This window comes from Equus quagga, chromosome 4 (genome assembly GCF_021613505.1).
Source record: "Equus quagga isolate Etosha38 chromosome 4, UCLA_HA_Equagga_1.0, whole genome shotgun sequence".
NCBI classification, from domain to species: domain Eukaryota; kingdom Metazoa; phylum Chordata; class Mammalia; order Perissodactyla; family Equidae; genus Equus; species Equus quagga.
The window spans coordinates 29525776-29553394 of NC_060270.1; the positions used below are offsets into that span (position 1 = coordinate 29525776).

General features: G+C 37.2%; 1 protein-coding gene across 4 annotated transcripts in view; it reads right to left on the reverse strand.

The window, feature by feature from the left end:
* Window positions 1–8387: 8387 nt before the first annotated feature.
* OPA1 (OPA1 mitochondrial dynamin like GTPase) overlaps window positions 8388–27619 on the reverse strand; it is an 82744-nt gene continuing 63512 nt past the window's right edge. For all 4 annotated transcript variants that reach the window (XM_046658890.1, XM_046658893.1, XM_046658891.1 and 1 more), the window contains 2 exons: window positions 11178–11252; window positions 8388–8519 (listed from right to left, as the gene is read on the reverse strand). In XM_046658890.1, coding sequence (XP_046514846.1) covers window positions 11188–11252 — 65 coding nt within the window. In that variant the 3' untranslated portion in view covers window positions 8388–8519; window positions 11178–11187. The remainder of the gene's footprint in view (window positions 8520–11177; window positions 11253–27619) is intronic.

Genomic DNA, 27619 nt, shown 5'->3' on the forward strand with positions numbered 1-27619 from the left:
TCAGGAGAGCTGAGTTCTAGCTCTACCACTAATCGAACAAATTGCTTCTTCTCTCTGGGCCCTTTTCTTCTTTTTTGCAAAATAAGAGCGATCATTGCTCTAAAATCACTTTCTAGATAAACAAAGTAAATCTAAGGGTAGATATAACCCCTCTAGAAATTACACCACACTCTAACAGTCAGCCAGGTAGTAGAAAGCCTTAACAGTATTCCAGAGTATATATAAGCGGTTGCACAAAAGATTATCCAAACTATAGACATCCATTTAAAGGCCATGGGAGTTCAGAAAGAGGAAAATCTTTTTTAAAGGAAGAACTGCTCTATTTTATATATACATGGGGAGATTTAAGCTTCCCATTACCAGATGTTGAACACGCAGACGTGCCATATATCCATCTGCTCTAGAAATTTCCCTGTTTCCACATTCTTATCTTGTAGTTTCGAGGAGGTTGAGCATGCCACGCCTCGGCCGTGGAGGCTTTCTGCTTGGTTGGCTTCAGACAAAGTTACCATTAACTCCCCAACCTGCAAGAAAATTATTCCACACAAAGGATTCCAAAATGTCCTCCTCTCCCCCTACAAGCCTGTGAACAAATGTTACAGGAATGAGGTCAGAAAGGAATCCTCCGCCTACCAGGCCTCTGAATTCATTTACCTACCTCAGAGCCCATTCAGAGAAAGGGGTGGGACCGGGAACAAGAGATGCACGGAGGCCAAGTGGAGTTTGGGGGTCGAGCGCTACATTACAAGATTTGACAGGCCTTTGCCAGCCTTCAGGTTCTTTGTGTCTCTCACATAATAGAGAAACACAAACTGAGCAGCACACGATCTGTGGTTACACCCTTGGACAGAGCACACTCTTTGCAAATGCTAATAGTATTGTAGCATCCTGTCACCCGGGAACACAAAAAAGGATGTTGATTTTCACATGAACCAGAACAGGCCCATTGTACACAAGTTTGTGACCAACTTGTAGTATCTGCACATCAAAAGCCCAGCCAATCATGGGGTACACAGCTGGCGAACCTCACTGACAGGGGCGCCCCACGGGGAGAATGAGATCCAAATGTTCCATCCACTGATATGGGGACAAAACACAGTATTTTTGACGTGAATGGAACTACGATGCCACAGTCCTGATTCAGCGATGACCATAGCAATTAGCATAATTAGCAAGAACGTAAATGTCTTAGGTATTTAAAAAGAGAAATTTGAATGTATGAAAATGGGAGTGGCGTGTGCTCATGTTGAGAGAGGCAGCAAGGGGCAAGGATGCTCAACTGAACATTCATATGAGGGATGTTCTGATACATGAAAAGATAAACTCATGAGAACATTGGCAGGAAAGTATCCATCTCCATTCTAATAGTCTTAAGAAACCAGAAACTTTAAGGGTAAGAAAATCAAATAAAGAATATATGACATTCCTGAAAATAAATTTAGTCAAAATTAGCTTTCCTTTCAAATGTTAAATTTATTAGAAACAAAAAGGCAGTCAAAATTTGAGAAAATAAAATATGCAATCAAGGTTTGAAAAACTAGGGTAAAAATAATTCTGTATCTTAATAGTTGGGCTAACTCAAAAAGATTTAGAGAACCTGCATAAGTAAGACGGGAAAATTAACATGATCATCCTGTTGAGAAATTGCAAAGAACTCATTACTCCTAAGACTTCAGGTCTGGGGTAGACATGAGACTAGAGCCCCCTGAATCTCAATAGCGCCTCGTCCCCTGGGACCCCAAAGGGAACCACACATCTCTGCTGATGTTGTTACTGCACAAATGTGGGGTTCTCTTGTCTGATTTGCATAAATAGAAACCAATTAATTCTGGATTTGGCTTTTGGGGGAGAAATCAGCTTTATTCTGCAAGATCGTTCTGCAGGGAGACAGGGGGGCGTGTGCCCTCAGATCTCTCTCCCCAGTTCAGGATTTGGGGCAAAATTTAAGAGGTTAGGGAGAACAGGCTGGCATGTGGAAATGCTGGTGGGACAGGTTTTGATGCGTGGGCTTCCAACACTTATGGTAAGGTTTTAAATATTTATGACAGGGTTCGAAACATTTAGGATGAGGTTCTAAACATTTTTGATGAGGTGGGGAAGGAATTTTAACACCAATCCTCCTGAATGAGGGACCCCTGCTTCTGATAAGAGTCCGACTTTTAAGTTTCCAGTGTGTCCCAGTCCTGGGCTCTGTGGGAAGGAGGCTCTTTTGTTCCGTGGTCATCTCAGGTCACAGTTTCTTTTACGCATGCTCTGGCCATGTGACTGCAGATTTTCTGAAAGACAATCCTTAGTCATTTTGTTGATAAGAGACAGGGTCTGTTCGAACTGGCTCTAAATGGGCCTGTTGGTCACAGTATTTCCATTCTTGTGAGGCAACACAGGCCTCCTCCAGTTAGGGAAAACCTATCCTGGGACATTTCTGTAAAGTCTGCTCATTTTGCACTTTCTGCATGTATCAGGGCCCTCTCTAATGTACTCCTAATTTCATAAATAACTTCATTTTCCTAAAAGTATCTTTGAGAGCGAGCAGATTTTGGAAAGTGCATAGGCTTGTAACCAGACTTGTTTTCAAATTTAGACTTTGCTACTCACTAGAATGATCCTGGGTAAGTTACTGAAAACTTTTCTGAGCCTATTTCCTCATCTATAAAATGGAAATAATACTGCCTGTGATACTGGATGCAAAACACAAGAATACTGGTTCCTTTGCTCTACATTCAAGTTCTTAACTTCAAAATTTAAAACGAAAACTGAAAACATTTCATGAGATCAATCCTTGGTAAGATATGGACCATTAAAAAGGCTTCAGGGGGCTTTCTAGATGAATCCCAAAATGCTAATGGCCAGTGACTCTACAGTTCTCTGTTGTGCTCCGAGTCCTGCTAAGACCTTAATAATGGGCCCTTACTAGGCATGTGTTCCCACGCCTGGAATGGCTGCAGACTGAGCATCTCTCTGCACCTTTTCTCCCAACACACATCAGGCCCCTCCTCTTCCTGACAGTGTTGTTCATGGCGGCAGGGAGGCGGGCTCACTATTGTCACTGGGTCGTGCAGTGTTCCTAACGCATAGGGAAGGTGATTTCTGGTTTTACTATAAATAAACTGATTGTAGAAAAAAAATTACATACATTTGGCATACAAGGGGATTGGCTGTGTACCACCTGGAGCATCACCGACTGCAAGTTGTGAGAACTTTCAACTTAAGCCTTCTAGGTAAATAACATTTCTTAATGGATAAATAGTAAGCATTGTATTTTGTTAATGATACATGACTAGTACTGTGTCAGGATATGGAAAAGAGAGATTAAAAACAAAAATGGGACACAAACTAAGGGAGCAGAAAAATGGATAGGTTCATTCCTTAAGTTTAAGAGGTGAATTAATTTCAGCACTTTCTAGCAGCTGAAGCAAAGAAAGAGGTAAGGTCTTGAGTTCTCTTTGACAGAAGGAAAGCAGCATATACATTTGTCTGGAGCGGCAAACTGCTGGCTCTGAATTATCTAGTAATCCTCACTTTAATGAACAGAGACATGTCATTAGGTTTTACTTCTGCGAAAGACACTGTGCATTTTCTTCAAATAGGTGTCTCATACAGCATTTGTCTGTGAGGGCCCAGGGCGTAATATTACATAAACTAAAAGGTAGGTAAAGGTACATAGTCCAGGCCGTACTGCTTTCTGATGATTTGGCCTAATTCTCACATAAATTTTAGCAAAGCGAGAAGACGGAGTTAACCTGTTCCCTACGTACTTTCTCACAAACGTTAGAGGTCTCACAAGCTTTCAGCCAGTGCTAGCTCATGTAAACTATGACTGTATTTTCTGACAAGTGGATAAAATTCTACTTTCCGTCTTGTTGCTATGTGATTTAGTTACTTCAAAGGTAAGCAGCAGAAGGGACACTCAGCTTTGAACATCGAGTGTAACGTGTAACTGAACACAGCCATGACACGCTCTGTGGGAGGCTGCTGGCAGTGTCACGCAGGGGGACTGGGTCTTCAGTGGGGTCTCGGGCCTACAGTTTTTTAAAAAACGACTTTGTGAATTTTCTCAAATACTTGGATAGGAATCAGGCTACACCTGGATTAAGTAGTTAAGAACAAAACAAGTAAGAATTCTTTGTCACAAAGAATGAACAACTGATTTAAAAACATTTAAAAGTTGCAGTTACCTGCCCATCAATGACTTGACCCCGAATAAACCTTGACACTGACAAGAATGTGAAGCTGAGGAGAAGTCTTTCGGACAGCCAGCACACACACTCTCAATTTTCAAGCTAGTAACTCAACCCTGTCATTAACCTAATACCTTATGAGGAACATTTTTCCTACCCGTTCTTTATAAAACTGTCTTCTTCAGGCTAAAGAGCACCCACATTTAAACTTTCCTCATACTCTCCTGCTTTTTGATCTTGGACAATTTTTGGATACTTAAGTCAAGTTTTCTACGTGTGTTAACTTAGTCTAATATGTGCAGAAAATATGACTGTCTTAGTTATGACAAGGTGGGTATGCTTGATTATTGTAAAACATTTTTAATATAATCAATTAATACATCTGTATTATTTACAAGCACATGGTGCTACTTCACTTTGATAAATATATCAATTCTTTAATTGGAAGAAAACAGATACTCTATCAAAGCTTCAGGAAGTAAACTCTTCACACTGTTTTGATACATGACAACTTCGAACTTGAATTGCACAAAGGATGAAAACAATTTAAAATACAACTACTTTTCGGGCCTCACACCAGGACTGGTCTGTTAGCACTGATAAGTGAAAAAATGCTAATATGGCTGGAACATGTTCTTCCCTATAAACCTTCTAACGGATTTCAAAGACTGTCTCCTGACATTTATTCACCAGAAACACACCACATGCCAGCTACTATGTACTGGTTACTGAAGCAATCGTGACTTTGAGTCTTTTCCTGGTTGGTTTAGCCGACTATGTGAATCCTCTGCCTTATTTTACACATTTAATGATCAACAAATATTGAATAAGCATCATGTATGAGCAAAGTTCCGGGAGGAATAAAAAAGTGAGAAATGGGAGTTCATAATCAGGTGGTAGATGGAATTAAGTGATCTAGAAGCTTCCTTCCATTTCTAAGACTTACTTAAGACTTTTTAGTAAGCCTCATATATGACTGAACATGTTAGCATCACTAATGAAAATGAGGGCCGTGGAAGCAAAATGCGATTAAACATTTTTTATATATTTTACCAAAGAAAATACCAAAATGTTTTGACAAGTATGAAGACATGAAAAAAAGCATTGTTTAACCATTGATTACAACTGTGAAATGGGAAGCGTGTAAAGCTCAAGGATTCAGAGAAGAGCCACATTAAGAGGGTGGTTAGATCATGAATTTGGTTATACTGTGGGGTCGAATTATGACCCTGGGTCCTCAGGTCTCTCTCTCCCTCATTAAAACAGAGAAAACTTAAAAGATGCTCTCCAGTATAGAATTCTAATGTGATTTAAATATCTTTAATTGCTCATCCACACAAATGACCTTAGATCAAGCACAGGCAAAATATAAATTGCAATGATGTCTACATGTAGTGTCAAGGTTTCTAAAAATAATACAAAGTTCATTCACAGTGCACAAGTAAAAACAAAGTTAAGTCTTAAATATTTAAACACAGCCGTGATTGTTCAAAAGGTAAAGAGATCTGTAAGCACATTTCCATATTGCTCAAGTACATGAAACTGTAGCACATACCAGCTTAGAGAATTGAGAGAAAACGCATTACCTTGATCCCTTTTATCGGAAAACTAAAATATTGTATTTCTTTTCGAAGATAAATACGTCTAAAATAAATAAATATAAGATTATTAACTAGTTACAGAATTTCTCTCTTAAACCTACACTCTGAATCTTGCCATCCTATGTAAAATCCCCACATTGCAGGGTTAGGAGGCACGACACTCTGCAAGGTTCCCCACTCATTTTCACACTATTATTTGCATTTGGAGGCTAAATTCTTGGTGGGAAGGAGTCTGCTGAGTAAAGCCTGAAAGGGGGGACAACACAAAGAGGAGAGAACACAGTTGAGCTGCTAAGAAGGGCTGACTGCTGCACCTGGGAGCACAGCTCAGGTGGCTCCAGCGGAAGCTGCAGGCACTGCCGCTTGTCCAGCGGGCAGCTGACAGACACTGACTCTCCCAACGGCCACCTGAGCGAGTCAGTTTTAGGGAGAATCTATTTACAATGGTCCGGTCTTCCACACAGAACTTCGTTCACTCTCTTCTTTGCAGATTCTGACGTGAAAAACAAATGGTTCCTGGTCTTGTTGGAATTCAACTTCCGTATATTGAATATCTGAAGTGGTTTGTTTAAATCTGAATCATTTGTAATTTCTGAACTACAGACACACACACAGGGTTTACTGTTGAGAATCTGAATTTTATTTCTTTCAATGACATCTACATTTAATAAATATCTAGCTTTCAAAAAAGAAAACATGCTTAGTATGAGATCAGCTAAAAATGAAAAAAATATATAATCCATGAAAGAAGTCATATAGTTGAGGGGATGAGGGAATGTCTGGACTCCTATACGGGGCTTTTAATATTAATTTTTATCACCTATTTATATACTTAAATTACAAATACTGATCTCAAAGAAATGAAGACACCCCACCCCCTTTCTTAAATTTATACAAAGGGATGTGATAAAAGTACTAATTTAACATCAGCATTTTACTTGGGAGAAGAAATCTGTAGAAATACCGCTGAGGGCATTTTTTCCTCTCTATAGCTGACAGAAATAAATATGGTCCTATTCCCTTTTTCCTTTAGAAATAGATATGCAGTTGTAAAGTGGGTGTGTTTTACAACTGCGAAAACGTTAATTACTACTGGTATGACGTCTGCTTCAGTGAGGGGTTGCCTCCCGGCCAGCACTGCTTACAGGGAGCTAACCAGTGAGGCCACCGCCCAACCTTTGTGCCAGACGGTGCGGGGCTCTCCCCCTTTCTGTCCGTGCACTAGCCCTAGATCTGACAGACCCACGACACGCTCTCGATTGCTCACCCACCAAACAACAGCGTATGCTGTGGACACTATGCAGCGTGTGCTGCTACTAGCTGCGGAAAACCGGATCTACGCTTTTCAAATAGTATAAAACAAGTATTTACCGAATTCTCAATTCTGAAATATTCTGTGACATCCTTCAACCTTGCATACGAAGTGGCAGATCTTGAGATCTCAATGAAGAATGTATTAAAAAAAAAAAACGCGGGGGCGGGGGGTGGTAAGGGAACTGTTGCCAAAACACAATTCCAAGAAAATTGTAAAATTAAGTAAACTGTAAATTAAAAACTGTCACACAATGGGCATTTTTATTAGAATAATAAAGGCTTGACGAAACAGCAGCAAAGAGCCAAATTAAATGAGAAAGACATTTTAAGTCAAAAATAGCATATCTCTTTGCTTTCAAGTCTTCAGCCAATAAAAAAAATTTATACAAAACACGAGAGTGCTGTGAGGGATTATTATAACTGAACTGCAATGAATTAAACCACATTTTTCTTTAAACGTTCAGCTAAGAGGGGATGGTCAACATTATTCTAATTGTTGAAATAATCTATTTAAATACAGTCCATGAAAAAAAGCCTTTTCCTGATGCCTAGTTGCAATGTCTGACAATAGTCTAAATGAAATCACTCAGTTGATTATTCTTAATCTTGCCTATCCTGTGACACAATCCAATAGCTTTGTCAACAGGTAAAGCAACACTGTTAACAGAAAGCCTAGCTCACATGTACAACATCCAGAATGAGTGAATTCCAAACAGTTACAGAGTGTACAACACAACCAACCGGATCAAACAGGTAAAGGGCTGCTGACTTAGCTTCCACGGCAACTCGCTGAGCTGTCGACAGGCCGCTGAAATCTCTTTCACTGTACACAGAATCGGTGCAGTCCAAATTCACCTCTTCCTGGGTTCTTCTGTTAACTGTTTCCTTTCACATGATGAACAGAAACTGAATTCTCATGGCCAAATAGTTTTTGGATACAGAACATTACAGATACACATAACAACTCAGCAGGTTACCATCATTTTATATATAATTGATAGCTTTTAGAACATTGCTGTAAGTTTTATTTCAAAACACCAAGCATTCTCTTTCTGGAAAAGAAACGGACGTGGAGTAACATCAGCTAATGAATTAGTTGAACTAGTGCCACCACAAATGAGACAACAAGCAGGAGAGCAAGTGTCTGATCCTCAAGGACTGGACCTAATGGTCATACCACTTATATTAGCCCAATTTATCACTTCAATACAATAAAATAGGATGTTAGTGCCATTTCCACTGCTCTTCCATTCAAAGGGCAGCTGATCGTTAAAGTGCCTCTAACACGCATAAATTATCTTTATTCCATGGCTTTATTTTATGTTTAGAAAGGTGGAATAGCAGAAGAAAAAAAGGCAGGACAAAAGACTTTGGAGTTCTCTTTCTTCAGATGTAATGCAGAGGTGATTACATTATCAGTAGGATTCTGTAAAAATAAACACATTTGATAACTTTAGGTCTGGAGAGACAAAGTGCAAAATTTCTAAGTAAACTTTATTACCGCATGATCATAAAACTACTGAAGCTTAACTCCTTAAGTTTGCTAGTTTTATTAAATTTAAAATATCATCTACCATAATAACAATTTTATCAAGCATGATATATGAATCAAAAAATACTACAATTCATTTCTTACAGAAAAAAGTTAAAAGCATACTATATTAAAATGGATCAGCAGAAGGAATCTGTACATGGCTGGGTTAGGTATAAACATCTTCACCAAGCATCAGAATTAGTTACTTGAAACGATCAGGCTGAGGAACTCCACACATGTTAAAACGACCACTGAGAAACTATTCCTGAAGATGCTTGGTAACTTCCATAAAAAGGTCAGAATGAAGCACGGCTATCATTTTGCCAGATTTATTCTTTTAAATGGATTTGGAGGGTACAAAATAGATCCTCTGTCCAATTCATAGATATCTGTAACAGTTCAGAGTCATAAATCCCAAGGGTTAGGAAGGGCCTTAGAGACCAGACAGGTAGGGGACAAAGAAAGTTGGGATGGTTTCCCTGTATACAAATAGGACAACCTGGCTCTTATGACTGCCCTGGTCTGCATTTGGGACAGACACTTCGGCAGGAAAAGGCATGTTCCCAGCAGCAAGGGTAACTCTAGATGTTACACTGACCAGCTTAGGGAAGTGACACTCACTGTTAGGTAAAGCATTTTCTGGCTTGGGGAGTCCTCATTTCATTAAAAAGACAGAAATGTAGTTTATATTTTTAATGGGGTTTCAGTGACTTTCATGAATTTTCTTCCCGCAAAAACGACATTTGTAAACAACAAAAAAAAAACCCCAGAAATATCAAGTGAACTCCAATGCTGAAGAAGAGAATCTCCAAATCAAGAAGGTTCTCAAAATGTTTATCTCAAAATTAACTATTGATAGTAATTGTGATGACAAGGAAGATATCATAACACTTCATGTTTTTCTTTTTTTCTTTTGCTGAGGAAGATTAGCCCTGAGCTAACATCTGTGCCAAGCTTCCTCTACTTTATATGTGGGTCACTGGCACAGCATGGCTGATGAATGATGTAGGTCTGCACCCGGGATCTGAACCTGTAAACCCTGGCTGCCGGAAGCAAAGCATGCTGAACTTGAACCACTAGGCCACGGGGCCAGCCCAACACTTACTGGCTTTAAAAGAAAATTTTCTGATGTTGTATAAAACATTTATGAACAAAGACACTTAACACTGGCTTTATTTTTGGCATGTGTTAAAGATGACTGATATTTAGTTTCTAGATATATTTTTGTATATATCTATACATCTGCCTTAAGAGATAATACAAAGTAACAAGGCATTACTCTAAAGCTTTCTAACTCCTTCCTCCCTCATTCACTGCTGGTGTAGCATTCTCAGCGATGTTGGTCTGAGCTGTGCTTCCCTTTCTAGCTTGCTCTCTCAGACATATTACCCCTACAGTAGAGGAAAGTAGGCAGTTTGGTTTAAGGGCTTTTTCTGAACAGAGTATACAGCTAGGGAGGGAATCTTTCACATTTCTATTCCTTCCAGGCCTGACTGTGTTGCAGGCTGTCTACAGGGTAAGGCTCACAGATAAAGTGGTTACTTAAATATTTTAAATAAATGACAATGTCTTAATTATAGCATTTTCCTTCTCTCAACTTCTTCAATAAAAACAAAAGACTTACTAATTATAATTCTTCAGTGATAATTAACAATTAACTGTGCTACTAAGGGAAGTCTTTTTTTTTTTATAAGGAAGATTGGCTCTGAGCTGGCATCTGTTGCTAATCTTCCTCTTTTTGCTGAGTAAGATTGTCCCTGAGCTAACATCTGTGCCAATCTTTCTCTATTTTGTATGTGGGATGCTGCCACAGCATGGCTTGATGAGTGGCGTGTAGGTCTGTGCCCAGGATCCAAACCCACAAAACCCAGGCCACTGAAGTGGAGGGCATGAACTTAACCACTATGCCACCGGGCCGGCCCCAAAGGAAGTCTTTAAATATATAATATTTTATTGGGAACAGGCTTATAATGCCAGAGTACAGAATTAGGTAAAAGAGTCCACACATTCAGCAGAGTACTAAATTCTAAGGCTAAGTTACTTTAAACAGGAAAAAGGTATATCTAAATGATTTAAACATAAGAGAATAAGATTAAGAACAATTATTGAAATTTTTAGGCAAGCCAAATAAAAAGCTTTGTAAGGTAACATACACATAACTAGCCATCGAACATGAATAATGAGGAATAAAATAATGAGAGCTAGAGTTAATTCTTTACATGCAGAAAATTTAGGACCCGCTTGCATATTATGAAATATCTGAGCTTTGTTCACCTTTGTTCTGTTCAAAATGAGTTCTAGAGGAGAGTTCTAGTTCAGCCAGAAGGCAATCAAATTATTCAAGGGAACGTTATAGACATGAAATTTAGAATCTAGTTTCAGAGATTCCTGCCATTAAAATTATTCCTACCATTAAGGCTATTTGATTATATTAAAATTACTATTAAGGAGCAAGATAGAGTTAAGTAGAATGATAAACTATTAAGGTAAATTTAAAATACAGCTTTTGTGTTTAGTTAGTGCGAGTGTAGTGAAAGGACTTTTACTCACTCATTATGATTTATTTCTCCTGATGAAGAGCTTCTATAAAAGCATCAAGTTTTTCTTGAATTTCTCTAACTTTCTCTGTAGAGATAAAAAGAGAGAATAAATTTGTTAAAAACATTTGTTTCTCAAAGGCATCACAAATCACAGGGGACAATTATTCAACAAATGGTCTAGGATACTTGAACTATTTGGGAAAAGGGGAAAAAATCACCTCAGCGCCACACATCACCTTCTATCCACATCAAGGTCTAAGGGCTTCCAGCACCGGCTCTTAACGATCTTTCGGAAAGCGGAGGGCATGGGGTTTGCGCCAGATCCCTCTGAGACTTGAGGAAAAGTTACGGACTCTTACACAGAAAAATGTACACGCAGATGCACAGACGATTATGTACGGAATTTTAAGAAGTTCTCAGATTCTCTGGCGTCCAACCAACGACTCACAGTCAGCGACATTTAGAACAGAAGAAAATATAAAATAATAAAACCACTTTCAAAAATTAAAAGAGAACGCAAGCGAGTCATTGGCTGGAGACTAAGAAATGACTTTCTAGGTATAAAGTAATGGAAAGAATTACAAAGGAAAAGATCCACCAATATGACCACATTAAAATGTACACTTTATATATCAAAATGTCCTAAAATTAAAAGACGAAAGTAAGTGTAGGAAATACTTGCAACAAACATGAAAAAGGCAATAACACTTTGAAAATACATATAAAAATGTATTTTTTTAGCTATGAATAAAGGAAGTTTAAAAACACCAGAGCCACTAAAGACAGATTTACATTATTTTATTTGATTTTAGGTGTTCACGTGTATAGACTTCTAAATAAAATCTATAATTTCTCTCTGAAATATGAAGATTCCCTCCCCAAATGGAAACTATTCACAGTGCACATCAATCTCCTAATATTAAAATCGGAAAAGTCACGATTTATTCTACTTCACTAGTAACTTAACCACGCAACTCCTATTTTAAAATACAGGTTATAGCAAGCATAGTGACAAATATTTTTGTCCTTTTAACACAATTTAACACACGAATGGGAATTACCAATTGAAGGAAGGAACTGGTTCAAAGCTAGCGACCTAGAGGCAAAACTGCCCAGCATTCTGCCTTCTGTCTAGAGAAGAACCATCTAAGATGCGTTACTGTCTAACAGTTATATCTTTTACATTTAAAAATAAATAAATAATCTGCAAATGAAGATAGAAGTATCCCTTTTTACCAGTGAGACAGCATTTGTGATGAGTAGCCAATAAAAGGAAGAACTGTGCTTTCTATGAATTTTTATTAGCACGGCAGGAACTCAACAAGCCTACCCAAGTTGCATATAAAGAACATAACATCCTCATATTCCTTTTCCAGTAATTTCACACTTCTAATTCTTGGTATCAGACTGAGACTAATGCAAAATCTATAGGAAGAAAAAAAACCCCTGTTGTTTTAATCAAACTATTTACTGAGGAAATATGATAATGGTTATTGCAAAGGCATTAATTCTTATATATAAAATTAAATCAGAGAAACAAAAAAAGAATCCCAACTCAACTCTTGGAAGTTTAGTCTGTACTTTTCGGTAGTCTGTACTATTTTTCTTTTTGAGGAAGATTAGCCCTGAGCTGACACCTGCTATGAATGCTTCTATTTTTGCTGAGGAAGAGTGGCCCTGAGCTAACATCCATGCCCATCTTTCTCTACTTTATATGTGGGATGGCTGCTGCAGCGTGGGTGACAAGTGGTGCAAATGCCGGGGCCGAAGTGGACCATGTGAACTTAACTGCTCCACCACTGGCCTGGCTCCTAGTCTGTACTATTTTTTAACCAGCAGTCAAACCGGTAAACGTACTTCCTTTCTCAAAATAAGGCCACATTCTTATTTTTAAAATTAATTCATCTAGTTGCTTAGAAATAGCTTCACCGACTTCCCTCAATGAATACCTAGAGAGTTCCACAGAGCGCAGTTCATCAGGTGAGAACTGTCAAAAGGCGGGGAGGGTAGGAGGAGAAAAGTTTTCTAAATTGTCTCACAGAGTTTTAGAAATGGATGGGGTCTTTAAAAAATCATCCAGCTTCAACAGTACACCACATGGCAATCGACCCGGAGTTTAGAGCCGCAGCAGCTCCTCTGAACATTTCACTGGGACCCATTTCCACGTGGAAAGCTGGACTTCATGAAGAGAAGAAGTCCGATTCTACTCGCTCAGCGGGCCGCTGCAGAGCCAGCTCTATCCATCCTTTTGCCGCGTCAATGACCTCCATCCTTGGCTGGACAGGCCATCTGTGAGTGGCTGGTACAGTGGCCTCACTCACAAGAGACTGTTCAGAGCAAGATCTATTTGTATGGAAAGAGACCGAGAGCCACTCTGATGCAGGTGTCTAACTGTGGAGTCTCAGACAATTCAGTCTTCTAAAATTAGAGATAAGCAACGTTTTATCCTAAATGAAAGTAAAAGGACTATTTAACTTTAATATAAAAATGACAATAAAAAATTGCCAAATTTCCCTTAAAAAAGCTGTTTTTACAAAATATTGTAAAATGAGAATATCAGGACACTATACCACCATACCCTGAAACCTCAGGAATGACTCAAAGGATATTTACATAAGGTTCCAGGAAGTAATGGGGGAGGAGGAAGGAGATGGGAGGATGGAGGTAAATGTTTAAATAGACTAACTGTGATAAACGTATCCTTATAATACTAAATAAAATAATCAATTTCCTTCTTTGTTCCTTCACTGACACAATGCACCTAATGGAGTGCATTGGGGGCACAGGTGACATCCCTGCCTTTGAGAAGCATTCTCTGCTTACTCCTTACCTCCTTCTAAGTCTGTGAAGCATCCACTATGTTTTGAGTGATTTCAAATCCCACATTTCATTTGGTCTTCATACAACCCTGCAGGTCTCACTGCCAAAGATGAGGACACTGAGCCTGGAGAGTTAGCCATGCCCACGGTCCTCTGATTCAGAAACACATGCAAGATCTGCTACCATATGCAGACTCCACATGTAACAAAACAAATGCTATCATTTCAAGTGTATTTGTTCTAAGTTTTACCTTTTATGTGAAATAAGACATATTTTGGTAAAGCTTAGGGAGTAGAATAGTTAACAAGCACCTCCTAGGTAGTTCTGTGCCTAGGAATGACTAAACACGTACAGTATACTCTCATACTCTGCTGAAAATTATCACCTCTAGAGGAGACTGGAACTACAGACACTCGGAGAAACCCTGGAGAACCATGAAACTGGACAGAAAAAGTTCAGCATCCTCAGTGTCTCGAACAATGTCTGGTTTACTATAAATGCTTAATAAATACTTGGTAAATGATAAATGAAGTTCCCAAAAATACAGCACAGAAAATAAGGGCTGGAGGTTATCAAGAAGAAAAAAACCACTTGACAGGCTTACTGGATGTTACGCCAGTGACCAAGAGGGAAGAGGCCAGGGCCAGAAGAGCTAGAGCAAGCCTGGGGACAGGAGGCAGCACACAGACTGACAACGCAGGTCAAGGAAAGCTGGCGAGTCACCTGAACAACATAAGCAACAGGGAACTGAGAACACTCAGGTCCCACAGTACAATACCAGTGGAAAAAGAAACTTCAACTGAATTATTGCACCTTATTAGGAAGGCTAAAATATGGTGATTATACACGCATGCATGCACGCACACACACACACTTGTAGCTTTAGAAAGTAAATTGATTTCTTGCTGTGCAAGGAAGCTATCTTACAAATAATAAGCAGCATTTCCCATATTTGAATTCATTCATTTTTAAATCCTGATGGAAGTTTTCTGCACTGTCTTGTATACTAACTACGCCATCCAGCTGCAAAGAAAACTGAGCTAGTATCCATAAAATCAAGGTTGAATGTTAGCAACTAAAACTACTTTCTAATCCTTCTAAATTAATGTCCCAGTATTACAGTGTTTTCAAATCCCAAAATCTTATTGTATTTAACTATTTCACCATTAGAAATTACTTTCCCACAGAAATATATGTACAGATTAGCATGGCTAAAGCAAACTCCTTTTTATATTAAATATTTGCATTAAATATTTATAGTTAAAGAATTCTTATAAAATTTGTGATTTACTCGTTAAATTAAACTAACTCAGGAAGGGATTAACAAACTGCTATTTCTGTTACACTGAAATAGTCAATTCCACATGTAGTGAATACTGAGTCTACGTTCCATTTATCCAATGTTTACCTAAAAGATGAACTATTTCAAACATCAATTCATTGTGCTTCTTGATTGAGTCATGAATATTCCCATAATCCCCAACTCATAAACCGTGAGGCTCAGTGAATGAAGTTCCTTCTCTTTTTTCTTTTCTTCAGATGACTTGACACCCATTCATGTTTTGGGTCTCTTTATCTCCACATGAAACGATACGACTACTCTCATTTTCTTTCTGAGTTTTCTGATACTTACTCTAAAAGTTTCAAATATAGACTAATCTGTAATTAGGTTTTGAATACACTGTGAATACCAAAAGGCCAAAGCGGGGAGAAGGCTCACTTCAGTGGTTAATAACAGTTTTGAACAGGAACAAAGAACCACAAACAAAACGCTACCACATGCACTGAAATGAACCTTTTATAACTTTTGATGTTTTTAAAGAAAGCATGAAGAAACAAGCTGTAAACTTACTAACGCAGTGTACACATCCAAAGATGCAAATGGACCTTAAGAGAACTGCTTTATAACACGCTGCATACACACTTTGTACCAAGCTTAGGGACACCTTATAGGTGAGATTCTGCTATAGAAAGCTGTTCACTACAGGACCGAAAATTAAAGGAACCTTCTTATAATGTAATATGTTATTCCTGAGAAAGCCTGCTTTTTATTAGACAATTATACTGTAAGTGACCTTCAGAAGTTTAGTATCTAAAGGAATCCTCTAGGGTACAAGGAAACAAACAAGATTGTCAAAATTACAGTTAAAATCTTAGATCTGGCACAAGAAGAAATGTGTTCCTTTTACAGCTGATGAAAGGAAGAACCAAAGAGATATCGTCAAAGGTGTATAGCTGTATCTAACACTTCTCTTCTGAATCTTGGCCCTATACTTTTCTCCCTACAAATAGGCATGATTATTTTTAAACAGACTCATTAATGAAGACAAATAGAATACTGCTTATTATAGAAAAAGGAGGTGTCCTTTCCTACGTCCCAGAAAGCTGCTTGAGACTGGTACAGTAATGCCACAGCTGGGGTCCCAGACTTCCAGGGGTCTCTGAAGGTGGTAAGACAGTTCTCTGGGTTATTTCATTGTTTCAAAAGTTCAAACGGAAATCTTTGTTTGGACTAGAATTACACCTACTCTCATAACAATTTTTTTTGCCTTTTTAAGGAAGATTAGCCCTGAGTTAACATCCACTGACAATCCTCCTCCTTTGGCTGAGGAAGATTGGCCTTGAGCTAACATCTGTGCTCACCTTCCTCTATTTTATATGTGGGATGCCTGCCACAGCATGGCTTGATGAGTGGTGGGTAGGTCCATGCCCGGGATATGAACCAGCGAACCTGGGGTGCTGAAGCAGCGCCCATGAATTTAACTGCTATGCCACTGGGCTGGCCCCGACGTAATTATTTTTAGGCTGATTAGGAAGTATAATTGTAACCCTATGTTTCTAATTATAAAGAATATAAGTGTATTATTGTAGACAAATCTTCTAAAACATGGACCTTACAGGAGTATACAATAATGAAAGGAGTGTTTGATTAAAAAAAAAAAAAGTTAGAAATCCCTGGTCAAACATCTCTAATAATCAATGAGGTAGTTCTACGTTTTTTATAAAAATGAAAACATAAAGCATTAAAAGCTAATGTGATCAGGAAAACTAAGCTTCTAGTCCCAGCTTTGCCTTTACCCTTATGACTGCAGACAAGTCACAGTCCTAGTATCTCTATCTATAAAATGAGAGAACTGTCCAGAAGAATTCAAAACCCATATTACTTTAAAACTTAGGACTGGACTATTCTATTCTAACTGATCATATGTTCTAATTGCATCTTTTAAAACTTGTTAGTCCTCTTTTATTTCTTAGTATCTTTTATTTGCTAGTAATTTCCTAATAAAAATGCAATCACAAATTATGATATTATTCTTACAGGGCTACACAATTCATTTTGGGAAGATACGTTTTATAGTGTTTTTTATTTTTTTTGTTGGAATCAATGTGGGACTGCTTGTATGAATTATCTACTTACAGAAGTCTGTCATTTAAAAATCACTCGGCCCAGCACAGCACTTGCTATGTAATAGATGCCCATGAATATTCATTCACTGTTCACTCATTCACTGTTGAGTGTCTGACTCAACCAATACTTAAACATTAAAGATGATTATTTAAAAATTTGCTATTTTCAGACCCCAAAACAAGATGACTTAGAAAGCAAGCTACTGTAAGAAAGTCTGTGAGGTAAATTATAACTTATGTCTGCTGAATATATAAATAGCTCATTAGTAACTTGTGGATAAATTCAGTTTTCTTTCTTTTGAGCTCTTTTAACTGTAAGCATTTCTATCAGGCTCCTTTTGGCTAATACAATCAAAACTCCTTCAAATACCTTCTTAATATTTTGAAGCCTTTTCCCCAAAAGACTTCAGTATGGGTGAACACAGAATAGACTTCAGTATGGGTGAACACAGAATAGACTTCATTAAGCCTCTATATTGGTTAGGACCTTCAACTTTCTTAGTAGATGGCAATCCTAATTTCAGCTCAGCTAACTATTAATTCTTATGAATCTGTCCTTAACTAATAAAGAGTAGCACCAATGCAGGTGCTTGTCAATGCCAACCAGTATAAAACCTCAAACTTACTGCTTGCTACCTGATACTTACACTAAAAGGTTCAGCTGCAAGAAAATATTTATGTAAGACTGTATGGAGGATGTAGAAATCATCTATTTCTCTAGATACTACACATTTCATCTTTAGATAAGTCAAACCAAATAGCTATGTATCTGGACTGCATCATTTTGATTTCCCTCAGAATCGCTTACGCTACTGGTCTACACTGAGGAATATTTCAATAAAGTCCGATGAAATTCATGATTAGATGTAGCCATTTGACTCACTGCATCACCTCACTCAGTGCTCCTTTCTGAGAACTGATGAAAGCTCTCTCAGGTGTGTGTACAGGAATACCCATGCTTCTCCTAAGCAACTGCTGTGCTGTTGTCTGACAGCCACCATAAATCATGTGATCAACTTTGCTTCCCATTTTGCATCAGCCACTAGGAAGCTCAGGGCTAAATTTGCAGCTTAGTTATAGCAAAGTATATAGAACCCTTGAGAATGTATTTTGAGGGGGTACAATCATCCCAAGTTTCACATTATTTCACTTGCCTGGATTTTCTCTTTCCTTCCACTCAACTTTTTCACTTAACTATTTTTACCTTTCGCACAGGACAGGTCTTTGTAAGCTTCCCTCAAATCCTTTTTGGGGTAAGGTAGGGAATTAATAAACAAATGAAAAAGCTAGTTTGTACCTCTAGGCAGGTCATTCATATAATATGCCATAATATTCTAAAAGTGGTCTTTTCATACTGCTAATACTTCTTAAATCAGTAGTTTAAGAAACTTTGGGGGACAATATTTGTCACATTTAATCTATGAATAATTTCTACATAAGGGAAAAATTAATTATTTTTATTTCTGCTCAATTCTTGAGAAACCCAATGATATAAATATCTATACTTAAAATATTTATTTTTAGCAACAAAAGAAAAAAATCATAAATTTTTGTGGGATTCATAATTGTCTTTTTTAATGTAAAAGTTAGATAGATTCTATTATAAGATTATAATCACCTACTGTGAATTATTTTCTTATCAGTACATAAAATGTTCCATATTAGGTACATCTATCAACTGAAATTATGGAGAAAAAAATCTTTAAAAGTTATTTTATATGCTAACACATGAATGATGAAATGTTTTATTTTCTCCAAAAAAAGTTTAAATAAATAAACTACTTCAAAATGAAGACATTCCTTTTGTCCACAGAGAAAAATCTAAATATCAATATAATTTAGAAAATACCATTTAGGTAATTAATCGGGAAGGCTAAAAAGGCTTTAGCCTAATGACAAGTAAAATATTTGGTCCCAATCAATTAGAAATGTTTTAAAATAATCCATCATTTTTTTCTTTTCTATTTCCTCTGATTCTTAAAAGCTTATTTGACTCTGAATTTTTTTAGGAGGAAAGTTGAAACATTTTAAGAAAAGGAAAACCACCCAGGCAGCCCTTAAAGAGACAGGACATCGTTTATCACTTGCAAAGACAGATTTATAAGAAGAGGGCCCCTTCTGTTCCTTTAAGACTGAAAAACAGATGGGAAGTGAATGGACAGTCAATGGGACAAGAAAACACATGGGAGGTGCTGCTGCATGTATGTTCCCAGCAGAAGAAAGAGGTCAAGATTGTAACTGCATGACTGGGTCCTGGAAAGGGTCTTTCTTCAAGCTGTTACAAAGAAAAACGCTGTTCCTCATCCTGCTGTCAAACTGTTATAAATATTGGTCTGTCAAAAGACCTTCAGTGCTGAAGCTTTAAAAAGGAGGTGCAACAGACGAATGAATCATGAGAATGATTCTTAAACAGTCAGATCATTAATGTAATTTTAAAAGTAAAAACAAAAAATACAAGAACAGAGAATGTAATTCTGATTTATGAACCAAACTAAAAGTTTATTAAAAAAATATGGAATTATAACTTGCTGGCTTTAATAAAGTTATAAATTAAGTGAGATGAAAAAACAGAAATGAAATACAATTATATCACTTAAATAAGATGCTGCATTAGGACAAGCTAATATTAAACTTATCACAAGGAGAACTAACAGGCATTATGTTTTGTTAGGCTGATTTCATAAATATGCACTTATTTCTCACAATAGAAGGTATCATTATATTGGTACCATAAGTCAGAATAAGGTTCCAAGAAATAATAATAACTTTAGAATTAATTTCTTATATTCATTAATGGAGAAAATCATGTTTCAATTTTAAGTCACAATTTCTTTTTTTCTATAGAAAAGGAAAATTACAAAATTGAAATAGCAATGAGAATACATGGATTTATAAACTTAGGGTTTTTTGAAGAATGAAACCACTACATATGTCTTTAGGAGATAAATTCCTTGCTCTAGATTCTCAATGATTAGTTTAACAAGGAAAGTAGGGTCTAAAACTAACACATTGAAATTATAAAAAAAGGAAGCCAAATTACATGAATTTGTTTACCTATGGTCACCTGCAAGCACAAACCCAAAGACTAATGGAGCACAGAATCCCAAAACAAATTTTAAAAGATATTATCTCTAACACATGGTTTTAGCCCCAACTTTGTCATAAATATTTTTGTAACTGGCTAAATCCTTTTCCCTCAATGAACTCAATTTCTCCATCTGAACAATGGGGATAATACCTTAGAAGCCTCACATGCCTTTACAAGGCAAACACGGACAAACATAACACATTTTTTATCAAGTGTAAGCTCTATACAAATGTAAGGGAGAGTTCCAAGTAGAATTTGGATTCCAAAGTCCCAAACGATGCAGTTACATGAGAAAATTTTTTATTCCTGAATGCCTGCTTGGCTCATTGCTTTCTCTTGATTGCCAGCAATCTTAGAAAAAACAATTTCGGTAGAAATGAGAATAAAAGATGACAAAGTTAAGAAGGGAATGGATGGTTAAAAGTGGAGGCAGCAGGGAAACAGTCAAAGGGTTTCCTGTGTAAAAGAGAATCAAGATCAAAAGCAGCTAGAGTGCACAGAGGAATCAATCCGATAGTTTTAAGATGGGAATGACCTGAGCATCTTTGAAGAAAGGAGAGACATAATGAAGGCACAACACACAGGAAGCGCAGGGTCCCGACTACAGGTGCAGATCAACTTTCAAAGGAGTGCTTTGCAGTATATGTTATGCCACAATATAGCCTCTGGAATACCTGCCTTATTTAAAGTAGGTGGTATTATAGGGTTTTTTTTTGTTTTTGTTTTTTTACTAATTACTGGCTATTCCTTTCAGTGAACCTTTTTGAAATAAGTCTATATGAAGAAAAGAAAGAGAAATTTAGCCTACTCTGATAGATGAGAAAGCAGAAATAGGAGTGATGACAATGAACTCCAGATCTCGGGGTATAAGAGGAAGCCAAGCTAAGATCTCTTCATGAAACATGTATTCCAGAAATGACAGAAATTCTGTCTCTAAGACCCATTTAAAAAATTTCTTAGAATACAACGTCACAGTAGTTATCTCTGAGTCCTGGCAATTGTTTAAAAAATTTTGCCATCCATATTTTCTAATTTTCCACAATGCATATGTACTAGTTCCGGGAAAACAAAAAGGATTAAAATAATATGAAAACACCTAAAATTCTGGTAGTACACTTGGTAACGGCAGGTACAGTCAGCACATATGACTCAGAGGATGAAGTGGTGCCAATAAAGGGAGAGACTAAAAAGCCCTGAATTCCTGGGCCCAGAAAAAAGATCTAACTGAAGCGAATAAAAATTAGCAAACTTCTTTCTACAACTCAAAATACTAAAGCTAAGGAATAGATGAAATAGCCATTCTAGGAGAAATTCAAACGGACCATTTCTATACACAGTAGGTAACAATGAAGCAGAGAAAATCTATTATCTTAAACAGGTTACACAAGCTTGAAAACTTCTTTAGTTCAAGAAAGATTCAAATTCATTCACAGATGACAGATCCATGATGGGCAGTTACTGGAAATGAGAAAAGTTCAAAGTGAACCCCAACCACTAAGGAAGAGACCATGATGAGCAATTACAACATGATCCCATGAAATGTCGCTTGGTGTCACAATCACCAAGAGATTATTTGGGAAAATATTCTGTCACTTTTAAGACTGATCATATCATGAATTAGCTTCATCATTTCTATGAACGTGCTAATTAAGAATATGAATACATTTCTAAGGTAATTTTGAATTATGCTGATTTGGGGAAAAAACCAGTTTAGAAATGTATAAAATAGTAAAAAATTAAAAATTCCTTTTGCCCTTAACACGCACGCTCCAACTCCCCTGAGAGTCCTCCTTGACAGAGGTTACAGTTTAGTGAGCATCAATTTGTCCTTCAAGACTGCTCTGTTTAGGGCTGGCCCCGTGGCCGAGGGGTTAAGTTTGCACGCTCCGCTGCAGGCGGCCCAGTGTTTCGTTGGTTCGAATCCTGGGCGCGGACATGGCACTGCTCATCAAACTATGCTGAGGCAGCGTCCCACATGCCACAACTAGGAGGACCCACAACGAAGAATATACAACTATGTACCAAGGGGCTTTGGGGAGAAAAAGGAAAAAAATAAAATCTAAAAAAAAAACAAAACACTGTTCTGTTTAAAAAAATTTATTTATATCTTGCTTAATTTTATTTTTTTAATATACTGTTTCACAGGCTAACAGATTGTTTTGTGATTAGATTTAGTTTTCAATGACTGGAGTCTATTTTTTTTCCATCTTAGAAATGGAGAAAATGCATAGAACATAATTAAAACATAAAACAAATCAAAGTTTGATCCCAACTTTAAAGACGTTATTTCATTCTAAACTCTCAATGGGGAAGTGGTAAGCATTATTAGTGAGGGGAAAAAAACCAGCTTCATTTCTAGCTTTAAATATGTGCACTGGCCTTTTTATACACAAGAATACACATATAAACATATATCACAACAACACGAATAAAACCTACTTTAAAATGACAAACAAAAAATTCAATCCATAAATTAAGAATAAAGATAAGAAAGGTCTCTTCAGTAATCAGTTAAAATGTGAGTTTAGAGCAAAAAGAATACACTTGCTAGTAAAGCACTAAGTATCAACAGCCTGTATAAGATTACAGAGAAGTAAATATCCTTTTAATCTTGTACCAATTTATCAATATCCTTCAATGTTGCCTTTAAAAGAGAGACTTAGGCCATGAAAAATGTGCCTGATTCTAAAAGCTCCATTTTAAGTCTGGATTTTCTCATCAATAAGCTGGGAAGCACACCACCCAGGCTCGTCTTGTGGAATTCTGCGTGTAAATAACTACTTCTCTAACACAGAAGACTCTCCCTGAGGATTACTTTATTCTTTGTGTCTCTCTTTCTCTTTTTTTTGGCTACAACACAAAGCAGAGTCTACTTTATCTATGCAGACTCAAGGTAAAAAAAAAAAAATCCTTCACTATTTTCCTCAGCTGCTTTGTCAATTTCACTCACTATGAAAAATATTATTTCACAAAGACAGAATTTAAAAATTCAATCACTTTTACCATGAAAAGACACCTTAAACATCTCAAACATTGGTAACATAAGACAGAAAAAAGTTATTTATATTTATTCTGTAGTGAAGAAGAGAAATATTCCAATCTTTCCACTTTTCAAATATACTCATTTCTACTAACAACTATTCCAAAAAGTACACAGATGTTAAAGAGAATGAAAATATTCCAACTGACTTGGGGGCGAGCCCGGTGGCGCAGCGGTTAAGTGCGCATGTTCTGCTTCAGCAGCCCAGGGTTCGCTGGTTCGGATCCGGGGTGCGGACATGGCACTGCTTGGAAAGCCATGCTGTGGTAGGCATCCCACATATAAAGTAGAGGACGATGGGCATGGATGTTAGCTCAGGGCCAGTCTTCCTCAGCAAAAAGAGGAGGATTGGCAGTAGTTAGCTCAGGGCTAATCTTCCTCAAAAAAAAAAAAAAAGAAAATATTCCAATTGACTTAAAAATTCCTAATAAATATCAAAAATTATGAAAGTGTTTTGGTGAATTGTGTGGATTGACAATTAAGAAAACATTGGTGACCTAGAAAGAAATGGTTTCTCTAGGGATGAAAGCCAGATCGCAAGGCGGAAAGAGAGGTGGATGCAGCAAATGCAGGCTGCTCTATAAGAGACATGAGATGGCAGCTTTCTTGTGTGGCCGAGTGCCGGAAAGGTTCCTTATGATGAGAAGAGTTAGCTTCCTTCTCCCTCTTTTTTTAAGTAAGAGAAGGGGCCTAATGAATAGTCTATATTAAAAGGTCGTGATGAAAGAGTCACTGAACACATATACTACATAACATACAGGATATGGTGTATTTATGAAAGAAACCAAATCACTTTGGCAGAATAGATCACTCACAAAGACATGAAAAATTTTTTTCTTAAATTGGTTATTTTGGTTGATCTACAGCTGCCTATGGTGGGAAACCGGCCTTCTGCTCAATTAAACAATACTGGCAGTAGTTCACTAAGGTTTTTAATCACTGAAAGAGGGCAAATAAGTAGGGAAGAGGAAAAATACTGGTTGAGGACCAAGCAATAACGATCTAGAAGAAGGCACAGTGAGAGACCTAAGAAGAAACAAAGAGAAAAGACGGCTTAGAAATGCACCAAAAGCGGTACTGAGGTCTTAAAATTATTGGCCAAAGAAATGCAGCAACAGTATTTAGATATAAATGATACTACAGGGATTACCGTCCTTACAGTTTATGCTTTCTCTCCAGGGCACCTTACTCCAGTCTCTATAATTGTGATGTTGTGAAAAAAAAAAATTCTTCTCTGGGCCTAGGTACTTAAAATTCTACAACTCAATGCCACCCTTGCCTTTATATGCTTTAAAATTCATTTTCTTTGGTTATGTCTACAGAAATAAAATAAACATGCTACTACAGATACGGTTCAAGTAACTTATCAAATTTTCAACAGTCACACGGTTTATCAGATTCTACTAAAAGAAGACTTATGTCAACTTTACCCCAATTCATAAAACGACAAATGGTACTGCTGTGAGGAGAAGAATTTCCCAGAGTACTGGTTTGGGGGCAGGTGGGTGCGTGGCAGCGGCATGCGGAAGAATCACCTATGGAGATTTGTCAAAAGAGGCATGCCAGAGCCCCACCTCTGGAAAAATAGTTTTAAACATACGACTTCCCTTTTCCATAATTTTAAGTTCCAGATTCTGAACATAACTAATCTTTCTAGGCGGATTTTCAGTCTCACACTACTTCATGGCCACTATTTTCACCCATAATGGCCTTCAAGGATATGGCAGGTATGGGAGAAGTTTAGGAATGTGGAGTAACCAATGGAAATTAAATTCAAGAGTATCTTTATATTTTTCTTTTCTAAATGAGAAACAAAAAGACCATTTTGGCCAAGAGTTCCATCTACATATGTTCTGGCTACTTTCTATTCAAGTTTTACCGTGTCATGAATATATTTCTTAACTGTCCTATAAATCAGAATTGTGTTTTAGAACTAATGAAAGTATCTTTTTAGATTTAAGCATCTATGGTACATTTCTCTTCCAAACTTAGCTTTAAAAATGGCAGTACTGGAACATTCTGCTGCTGCTCCCTTTTTATCACCACAATTTCAAAAATGCACTGGCACATTAATTATGAGGAACAAAGTTTTCATTATAAAAATTATTTCTATTATTGAATATCTGGTAGTTCAGAGAAAAAGGAAATTTCCATCTGTAGTCTATACTTCTATGTTTTTAGAGTCAAAAGTGAATGTGATGCACACTAAGATACAAAGCTTGCATCTTTGCTCCTTTCTAATTATCAAGAGAAAGCACAGGATGGAGGATAAGAAGAGACTGGGAAAGTGAGGAGACACAAAGATGAGCCCCACCAGCATTGTATACTCCAAAGAGAAACAAACTTTAAGGTCCAAGAAACAATCGCCCGCTGTCTGGGAGATGCTCAGGCATCAAACAATAAAGAACAGTCAACAGAGGCAAGAGGCCGAGCACGCCACTGCGACTCCCACTCTCTAATCCCCGCCAGAGCGCTGCAGAAAGGCCAGCTGTTGCCACCTCGCGTAGGGAGTCAGCAGAGCAAATGAACCGCAGGAGAAAAAAGCTGTGGATATTGGAAAATTCTCATTTACCAGCCTCTTTAAGCTATACTGTTTTTAACATTAAGGACATCAAACTATATCATTAAAACAAGCCTCTACAACAGTAGCCCAAGTAAAAGAGTTTACCACCGTTTTCACATTTCACTGGCAAGTGAGATGCAAATATGAAGTATTCAGTTTTGACTAAAGCACATCTTCTATTCATATAAACTACAAGAAATACAAAGAAATATACTTCTTTTTTTTGCTATAAAACATTTCAATACTCACAGACTAGCTCAACAAAAAACCTCAACTTAGATCAAAAGCCATTATGCTCAATTAAAGACTCTGTACCTGTTATGGCTGGACCTTAAGTCTCTAAGCATGAAAACACCACACTGAAAAGCTGGGTCTGAATTCTGGGCAACTGAGATCCTATTTAACTAGGGTGGAATTTGACAGAGGGTACATCGAAACGTGTCCACAAGTCATATAAAGAAAATCACCTTCCTTCAATCTGTTATAGTGTCTTTGTTTACACTGTAGTGTTCTCTTACCCAGATGTTCTAATTCTATCAAAGTTTTCATATCGTTTGAAAGTTTAAATTACAAAGCTTTTCACGGTGTAGGAAGTACACGGGATGATCATGATCGTAATCATGACTAAAATGTATGTCTTTCTGACTCACTCTGTAAAAGACACTGTTAACTACGGAAGCTTCCAAATATAAAGGACTGTTTTATGTAATTATATTTTCCAACAGCTTGAGGTTTTTTTCCAAATTAGTTCGGCACAGTAGTTACAAGACCTGAGCTCAAATCTTGGCTTTACCATTTGTTATCTACATGTTTCTAAGCCTTCATTTCCTTCTCTATAAAACAAGAAAAATGACTGTACCTATGAGAATGCACGTCAAGCACAAAACCTAATACCTGGCACAGGAAAAGTATTCAAATATTAATTCACATTCATAAACAGTCTCAAGTTCTGATACAAAAATGATATTGTAAAATAAGGAGGAAAAGACCCCAGAGATCTTAAAAAGAGTGTTCTAAATGAGTGATTTAATTCCTGGGTATCAATGATTCTTTGATTATATACACAGAGAATGAAAAGCGTAACTCGGCTTTGGTGAACAAGAGTTAAAAGAGAAACCTAAGCTCTAAATCCCAAGCAATTGATATAAAGGCCCGAAAACTCATGATAACTTAGTTAAGAGTTGATACAATGTTCATAGGGCAAACAATGAAAGAATTTCATGCTGTGCTGACGGAACTCAGCAACACTACCAGCAGTCGTTTCCAGAGCCCCGATACTTAGTTTCAGGGCTGAGATGGAGAACAAACGCCAATAAAATTCTGTAAGATGTTAGCACCACTACTTGGTTTTATATGATGACAATCATAAAACAGGTTTTATAAATCATAAAACAGATCATAAGAGACAGAAAAACTTTGAATTAAGCTATAATATACCAATCTTCCCCTCCTCAAAGAAAGCATTTTAAAATTACAGTCTGTTTCAATAAACAGATTGGATATATTATTAAAAATTATGCTGGGAATCCAAAT